Source organism: Echinops telfairi, unplaced genomic scaffold, assembly GCF_000313985.2.
Source record: "Echinops telfairi isolate 266 unplaced genomic scaffold, ASM31398v2 ScPeMD7_70;HRSCAF=299, whole genome shotgun sequence".
Lineage (NCBI taxonomy): Eukaryota > Metazoa > Chordata > Mammalia > Afrosoricida > Tenrecidae > Echinops > Echinops telfairi.
In genome coordinates, this window is record NW_022103968.1 from 66,965,430 (window position 1) to 66,974,399 (window position 8,970).

The following is an 8,970-nucleotide window of genomic DNA, read 5'->3' on the forward strand; positions in this document are numbered from 1 at the left end:
GATAACAGTTGTATGAGCCCCTAATAAAATGTTTAAAAAAAAAGATATAGCAAAAAAAAAAAATAAGCTGTTGTATTCTGTATTATCAAACATTTTATCCAATTCAGTAAGCCAAACTAATTAAAGCAGAGATGTCATGGTATATTATTATGTTACATTAATACATTTTAGCAAGATTTCCAACTAAAAAGACTTTGTGCCTTTTCCTTGATTACCCAGAAAATTAAATTAACCCAGGGCTCTCCATTCCCCCAAAGTCTTTGTTAATTAGGATTTTTCTATAAATCTCAGTTCTTAGCAGCTTGTCAGCTGTTTCATTACCCTGTTTATTAGGGCAGTTGGAGCAGGTTGTCTTTGCTCATATCCTGGTTTTTCAGTCCTACTATAAAAAGCACAATCTTCCTGGATTTACCTAATTTTTTCTTTGGCATATTTCATGTTCTTAATAGAACAATTTAATTTTCTTGTATCAGTTCCTTGTATAAAATAGAAATTATATTATTGACTATTGAGTAAAATAATTAAAGTTAGGGCCTACTTAAAATAGAAGCATGAGAGGGAGGGTGGGGTAGAGAGGGGGAACCAATTACAAGGGTCTACATGTAACCTCCTCCCTGGAGGATGGACAACAGAAAAGTGGGTGAAGGACATTGTAAGACATGGCAAAATAATAATTTATAAATTATCAAGGGTTCATGAGGGAGCGGGGAGCAGGGAGGGAGGGGGAAATTTGAGGAGCTGATGCCAAGGGCTTAAGTGGAGAGCAAATATTTTGAGAATGATGAGGGCAGTGAATGTACAAATGTGCTTTATACAATTGATGTATGTATGGATTGTGATAAGAGTTGTATGAGCCCCTAATAAAATGATTTTAAAAAATAAATAAAATAGAAACATGAGTGCTTGTAAGATTGTGATAACAGAAGATTAGAAACCTGAAAATTCACCCATAAAGAACTGTTTAAATAAATTATAGTGAAAATAAATAAAAATAAATTATAGTGAATCCATACAATGCAGCAGTAAAAACTTAAAAGTTATTCTATATGAACATATAGAAAGATCTTCAAGTAAAAAAGTATGGACCAGAGTTACCTGGATGGTATACTTTTTTGTTAAAAAATAAGAATGTGTATTGCTTATATGCATAAATAAATTTTGAGCGATATACAAAGTGATTAACAGAATAGAAGTAGAAGAAATAGAAAATGAACAGAAGATTGGTTGGCAAGATTGTTGTTGTTTTTTAATAGTTGGGATTTAATACATATATCATTCCATATTTCAATCACATCAAGTAGAATTGCACAATTGCTACCACAATCAATTTCCAAACATTCATTTTCTACATGGACTCCTTGACATCGTCTCCCTTTTACCCCGCAACCACCACTGTACCATGCCCTCTCCCCCACCGCCCAAACCCCTCATTCTACTTGCTGTCCCTCCAGGTTCATCAATCCTGGGTTCCATGTACTGAAACACAGAAAAGCATATAACACAGTTTCAAGAGGGTGCCCTCCATTGACGCAACACCTCTGAGATACACTCTAATATGAACAAACAAAACAATACAAACCAAAAATACAGAAAATTTTGGAAATCAGACCAGGTGCAGCTTGCATAATAGTGGTGTATCTACTGACAAAGTTTTAACTGTTCGGGTCAGATTTATGTCTTTGATCGTCTATATTCCTCTCTCCCAAGCACTCTGTTTCGTGACCAGTTTCCTTCCATCTCTCAACTTTAGACGGGGATTTCTCTGGAGGTTTATTTTCTGTGTAGTTCCACAAATGAATCTTGGACTCCCGCTGTCGTCCATCACGTTCTGCACACTGGTTTCTCTCCATTTAGGCTCTGATATTGATCCCTCCTTCGACTTTGGGTTATATGGATCTAATCCTTCGGTGACTGATGATGGTGTGCTTCTTCCATGTGGACTTAGTTGACATCTCACTTTTATGGCTGCTTGTTTGGAAACAAGCTTTTAAGACCCCAGGTTTTATCTGATAACCAGGCACTAAATTCTTTGCCACATTTTGCTTTTGTGTTCTCTTCCTGAGGGCAAGTATCAAACAGGGCCATGATGTAAGAACTAATTGTTCTTAATTGGTAATAGGATTTAGTGCTAGCCCAAAACCCATCCCTGGATCTATGTTTTGTTTTGTTTTAATACACTGTATCTTGGGAATTAATATATATCATTCCATAGTTCAATCATGTCAAACAGAATTGTACAATTACTTCCACAATCAGTCTCCATACATCCTTTTCCTTCCTGGACTTCTTGACACCATCTCCCTTTCATCACCCCCAGCCTTCTATATCCTCTTCCCCTTGAAAGCCTTGTTCTGTTTGCTTTCTCCATAAGCCCAGCTTCTCTGGGTTTCATTTACCGAAAACAGAGAAACACAGCTTCAAGAGGGTGACTCCCAATGGGACGTACCTCTGAGCTACACCGTAATATGAACAAGACAAGCATAAGCAACATATAACAGAATGACCGTCACAGGATTGCCGGAATAATACGTAGCTTAATACAGCGTACAGAGTGTTTGATGTAGCGAGACCTTGTTTGTCCACCAGCCAACAGTACACTACCCATGGTACAGCTGTCTTCTGCTTTCGCAGACACCATATACTTTCTGGCTTAAGTCCTCAGGGTACAAGTGTGTCTGAGGTAGAGTCCCGTTCACCCAGTGGAGTTCTTGCATGGGCTCTCACTGATGCAGCCTCTGGAGCATGCCGTGTGCCCTGAAGATCCAGGATTCAGTGTCTTAGCATTCCACGGTACCCGACTTGTGTTCCTGGGATACCCCAGATGCCGGAGTTCAATTTTGCTCACCCTCTAAAGACACTTCTCACCTAATGTTGCCAAAAGCATCCTCAGTCTTTCCTCCCTCCACCTAGAGCTCATCCTTCCCTCTCTCCTCCCAACAGACATGTACCTCCAGCGCTGCCCCTCCCATCAGTAAGCCTTCTCCCTCTGACAGGGCTGCCTCCTCTCCGGGGGACCTCTCCCCAGATCCACATGGCAACCACTCAGCAGACAGCACCTGCCCCATCCCCCCACCTACCATTGTGATCTCAGCTGTCCTGAGGCACCCTCCACCCAAGTAATCTACTTAACCTGGGGGGACATTTTTTATACATATTTTCAAACCATATGAATGCATTGCATTTTCAACAAGTTGAAAGCAAGCAAGCACAACTAAAAGCAATATGTGATTGTTTTGTGCTTTTAATATGTGTTTGAAGTGTATTTAACTTGCCTTGTTCTTTCTATATAAAAAACCCCCCTCTTCTTTGTTTCGGGGAGCACTTCTTACTTTTAGTGGGACACGCCTGTCTGATACATGAATCTTTCCAAAGCCAAGTGAACTCGTTAAGCTTTAGAATTTTCTTTTAACAGTAATTGATCCCTGTATATTTCAAAAGCAAGATGCTTTAAAAACTGTGTGATGGCCGTTGACCATATTATAATAACTGGTGTTGTTATTGTTGTGGGGTGCTGTTGAATCAGTTCTGACTCATAGCAACCCCATGTGCCATAGAAGGAACCACGCTGATCATTCCAGGATGGCAGTGAGGTGAGGGGCGGGTGTAAGAGGGCTAACCGCGGGGTACTCGAGGCGCCCACGTGACAGGACTGGCAAGGCTGTGGGTGCTAGATCCTGCGCCTGCACCTGCGAGCCTGCCCGCCCGCCCGTCATCAACAGCATCAGCTTCCTGTGCGGCTTGGGCGGAAGCCTAGGAATGGGCTGCAAGGGAGCCCAAGAGGCGCCAGCCAGCCTTTTCCATCTTGTAGGTCTGCGCATCTGTTGTTCCCAGGACTCTGTGAGGCTAGAAAAGGAAAAGCTGCCTGTTCAGACACGGAAAAAGTGGAGAATCTCAATATGGAAAACTTCTACAGTGAAAATGAAAGAAAGCCTGCAGACCACGGAAAAATAGAAAATGACCAGAAGCCACAGTTTATGGGAAAGGCAGAATTATAAAAAAGAAGAAAGAGAGGCAGAAGTAGTTGATATTCCAGAAGATAAGGGAAAGGTGGAACTTAAGGGAAAGGCAAATGAGGAAATGCTCCAGGATCAAGGAGAGCCAGAGGGTGAGGGAAGGGGAAAGGCAGGAGGTGAGTCAGGGAAAGGGAAGAAAGTCGGTGAGGAAAGGGAACACAGTGTACCTGGCGTTTCCCTCTCAGGCATTGTCGGTTGAGCTTTAAGCCTGTGCTGAGATGTATTTTGCTTTGGTGTTGCTCTTCTTACCAGTAGCCTTTGACCCAGCTTCAGAGCTCTCTGGTTCAGTGGGGAGTTTTCAGGCATCTAGGTGGAAGAGATGTTCATGATTCGTCGAAAAAATAAAGCAGAACATTACATCTTTAAACATTTTTTTAAAGAATTTTCACACTCAGAAAAAGTGGCAGAGATGATGACTTGCAGTTTGATGTTGATTCTCATGTTTACATAGTGATATATATTCACTAGAATTTAGGGAAGACGTGTAAAACAATGATACAAGAAAGCATTTAAAAATGCATTTGAGAACATTTTTCTGAAAAAAGTATCATGAAGTTCTGTGTATACAGTGTTAAAAGATACAGATGACTCAGTGGAGTAGGCTACAGAAACACTTCATCCAATTCCTTGACATTGACTAAATTTTTAAATATTTCTCAGTTTTATGTTTTAGCATTTAAAGAAAAGGACTATCTACTGTAATCTGCTTTGCAAGATAGGTCTGTGGTTGTGTTTTTATTCTGATTAACTAGCCCTTTTCTCACATGATTATGTCATAAAGTGTACATTGTAGTTGAGTGAAGAGTAAATTATATTTTTGTATAGACTCTCTAGAGAATGTTTTTTATTATTTTTATGTTAAATAAAGCTAGATGTCATGGCTTGGGATCTTAAGGGACTTATCTAATACAGACATCGAACACATCTAGTATTTACAGAATTATTAGTGTTTGTTTTCTGTCTAGGAAGCTCATAAGTTGGTAGTTTTATGGAAGTCTAGAAAATAAAAATAATAATTATTCCCAGTCTTTATCCTTCTCACTACAAAAATAATTGGAAGAATTAAGAACAAGCCATGGTTTACTGTAAGCTCTTAACTGGTAGTGCATAATCAGAATCCGCAGTGTCATTTTCCTAAAATGAACGTAGAAAGCTAGCCTTTGCTATCTGTTCACATAGCTACTGCAAGCCCATTTTACACTTCAGAAAACGGAGTCCCAGTAATAGTTATGCGGATGCCTTGGTTTTCGTTAGCTGAATAATGCTCAGGCCTATTAAAACTTAGTGAGACTTAGACAATCATTTTATAGGAGCTTTTCTTCTCTTTGAGATGTCAGGCAATGCTGTCGATGCCCAGTTCTGTGTCACCAGTTCAAGAGGAGAATGCTCGATGGGGCTTGCTAGTAGCAAAGTCTGCATTGTACCTGGTGCGCATGAGTGGGGCCTGTAAGAGGTTTGGTGGCTCTCGTGTTTCTGATTATCCGTGGATTACCCTGAGCCTTCTTGACACATTTGAAATAACAGTTCATCTAAAGAACTACTTTTCTTTCAGTATCAGTAACATTTGCCTACATACATTTTTATTTATTTGTGTTTTATTTATTACAGGGCTACTATTTTCATAATATACATGAACAATGTCACAGAACTTTTTTTAATTTTAAAAAATAAATATAAGTATCAGTAAAGGAATTGAAAGACAGGATTGCATTTAATATATAAAAATGTTTAGGCAATAATTGAACAAAAGAATCCGGTCATATTTCTAATGCTAATGGAAATTTACCTTGGGTATTTATTCTCAGTAGTAAAGACCCAGCTTGAATGTAAATTTTGAATAGTGTAGTCACCAGTTGTTGTGACATAATAAAGAATTGGGCTATTTTGATAAAGAAAACTTTGTTCATTCGTTTAGAGAAATTGCCATGATTCTTCTGCTTTTTGACATTTCATATGCCCTTTTGGGTGGGAATACAAAGCTGTGAAAGTGTCCTAACCTACTTTGTACCCAAAGAAGCAAAGCTGTGCAATAGAATTAAGGTTTGTTTGTTTGTTTTGTGCTTAGTGTTTTCTCAGTCACAGTTTTCTTTGCATGATCTGCATGACCTATGATCTTTGAACCACTTTGGTACCTCCTGTTTTCATTCAGCACGTTTATTATAATATCTACTATTCTGTGAACAATGTTGAATAAAAAGAATAAACAGGTGGTATGGTGGAGCTGAGCTAGTGTACTGTGCATTAGTTGTGAAAAAAAAAAAGAAGTGAGCCATCTTTTGTTCATTTAAAATTGTGTTTGAATGTCATATGCAGAAGATGTTTTGTTACATTGCAAATTTTAACATATTTAATAAATGCAACCTGCAGATTAAATACAGTGTATACTAAGTAACTTAAAATTGCATTTCATAAATAAAGTTTCAAGAGAAAGCATCATTTTGTGTATACTAACACATTAAGTGTATGTCAGAAATTGATGTATAAATATATATTTAACACATTTTCTGAAATTAGACTGCAGTTTTGTTGAAAAAAATTTAGTGAGACACTTTATACTTTTATATAGTGATTAACTGTTAACCTAGAGTAGTTATAGAATAAGTTATGCTAGTGAATAATGTTTTGCTTTTTTAAATAACTTTGTAAAAGACCTTACATTATTCCATTTCAAGATCTCAGAATATACAAAAATGTAATTGAAATTAAGTGTTATTAAAAATTATTCAATGTTTCTTCCATAATTTTTAAACATTTTAGGATTTTGCAACTTTAAGGGTCATTATTTTTACAGTAGTTCTAATAATACTACATTTTTAATCATAGAAGATAATAGAAATTGAGCTATACCTGTTGAATTTATGATAACGCTTGTATATCTGACATTCTTGCTTACCTACAGGACTCATAGGGTACAAAATGTGGCAAGTAATTCTATTATAAATTTCAGGAAATCAAACTGTATGTGACATAGATATACATTTTGTCATACATGTGTTACAGTTCCCACAATGTAAAATCACCTGTTCTACTTCCTCCCTATATTTCCTTTTCCGTCCTTCCTTCTTTCCTAACCCTTCCAAGATCTGTCCTTGGGTAGGTGCTCCCCTTTTTATCTTAATTGGTTGATTTATTCCAATATGAGTTTACTTATCTAGTGTTATTGTTCCTCCTATAGACCTATTTATATGGCTTAAAATGGAGTTTATTTCTAGACCCAAAGCATTACCAAGGGCCATAATCTTTCCTGACCAATAAATGTCACTTTTTATTATGTTGAGCTTTGTTCCACATTTCTCTCTCCATCGATCCAGGCCTTTCTACTGTGCCTGTGCTCGGAGCACAGCTGAGCACTTCTGATTCCTCTGCTCTCCGGGTGGCAGAGACTGCTACCCGAATGTCTGTGAGACTTATCCGTGGGGCTTCAATTCTCTTCATTCTCTTTGCTCCAGATAAAAAGAGACCAATAGTTGGCTTCAGATGGCCCCTCGTGAGCTTTTAAGATCCTAGTTGATATTCATCAAAGTAGGGTGTAGAACATTATCTTAGTGAACTATGTTATGCCAATTGACCCCGATGTCCCCCAAGACTGTGGCCCTAAGATCCCAGGCCCACTAGTTTATTCCCTCAGGTGTTTGATTATAGCTAAGAAGTTTTCATAACTTAGACTCTCTGTGATCTACCACAATCCCATATATTTATGGGAAAGCTAAATATATTTGTACAAAAAATAGTGAAATATTGAAGAATAAATCTGAGAAAACATGTACAGGTTCTGTATGCTGAAAATTACACAAAGGCATTGCATACAGATGACTTTGCATATGGATGTGCTGCTGATTACGGACACTAATGCCCTCTCTCTTTAAGTGACTGTTGAAAGAGCTTCTTAACTGGGGAGTGAGTTTGAGCATTAGTACAAAGAAAAAGTTTGCATTTCTTTGTCTTTAATTGTAGAAAATGACGTCACTTCATTTGCTGTCTTGGATCAAGACCAAAAAGAAATTGTGGACACCAATGGAGCTGGAGATGCATTTGTTGGAGGTACAATAAATGACTTATCTAATATCGACTTTTTAAATACTTATTTAATCGCTTGTTGATGCTTTAGTATTTTCTTTAACACTTGTCTCTACCATACAGCCAACATTTATTCATTTAATCCTTTAAATCTTTCAAATAATTCTTTTAATGTTCTTTCCATGTGTTGCTAACATACATGGGATTATTTTAATAAAAGAAAAATATGTATTAGAGCTATGAAGATAATTTGTTCTTATGCTATACCCCAGTCATTTTCACAAGATAAATTGTATCTGTCAGAGTATTGCATAAACAAGCTTCATCAAGTACAGCACATAGTATATTCATAGCCCTCAGGTTTAAATATTAACACGTTTTTATAAAACTTAAACTGTGGTGAATATTAAACAATATATTAATAAGATTAATGTCTTTCCATTATATCCTTTGATAGATCTCTTTCTAATGCTATAGTTGGGTGTTAATTTACTGTAAATGGTTAAAATGTTGCCTGGTTCATGTGATTGAACTATGGTATGGTATGATATCTGTAAGATATCGTTCAGACTCAGTGACAACTGACTTAAATCATAAGGTCTAAATCCTTTTTGTAATATGAGGGGGTACCCCCCCAAAACGGAATTTTTTTTCAAAGCTATGTATTTAATTTTTTTTGCAAAACAACCTTATCACCTCCACAGCACTCTCGATTGCACTTAATACTTTTGTCAAATCTCTGATTCCATTCTTTCTTTTTTCAGTATGAATGATATGGTGTTTTATGTATGCATACAAAGAGGTTTTGCTTTTGTTTTTACTTTCATATGTGAACTTTTTTTTTTAATTTTAATTTTTATTTTTTTAATCATTTTATTAGGGGCTCATACAACTCTTATCACAATCCATACATACATCAATTGTGTAAAGCACATTTGTA

At 37.1% G+C, this 8,970-nt stretch overlaps 1 protein-coding gene across 1 annotated transcript in view; it reads left to right on the top strand.

Annotated features, from left to right (window-relative positions):
* The window catches only part of ADK (adenosine kinase), a 533,068-nt gene that overhangs the window by 476,451 nt on the left and 47,647 nt on the right, over nucleotides 1–8,970 (top strand). Inside the window, exon 10 of the mRNA XM_004701182.3 lies at nucleotides 7,968–8,054. Within this exon, the coding sequence (XP_004701239.1) occupies nucleotides 7,968–8,054 (87 nt within the window). The remainder of the gene's footprint in view (nucleotides 1–7,967; nucleotides 8,055–8,970) is intronic.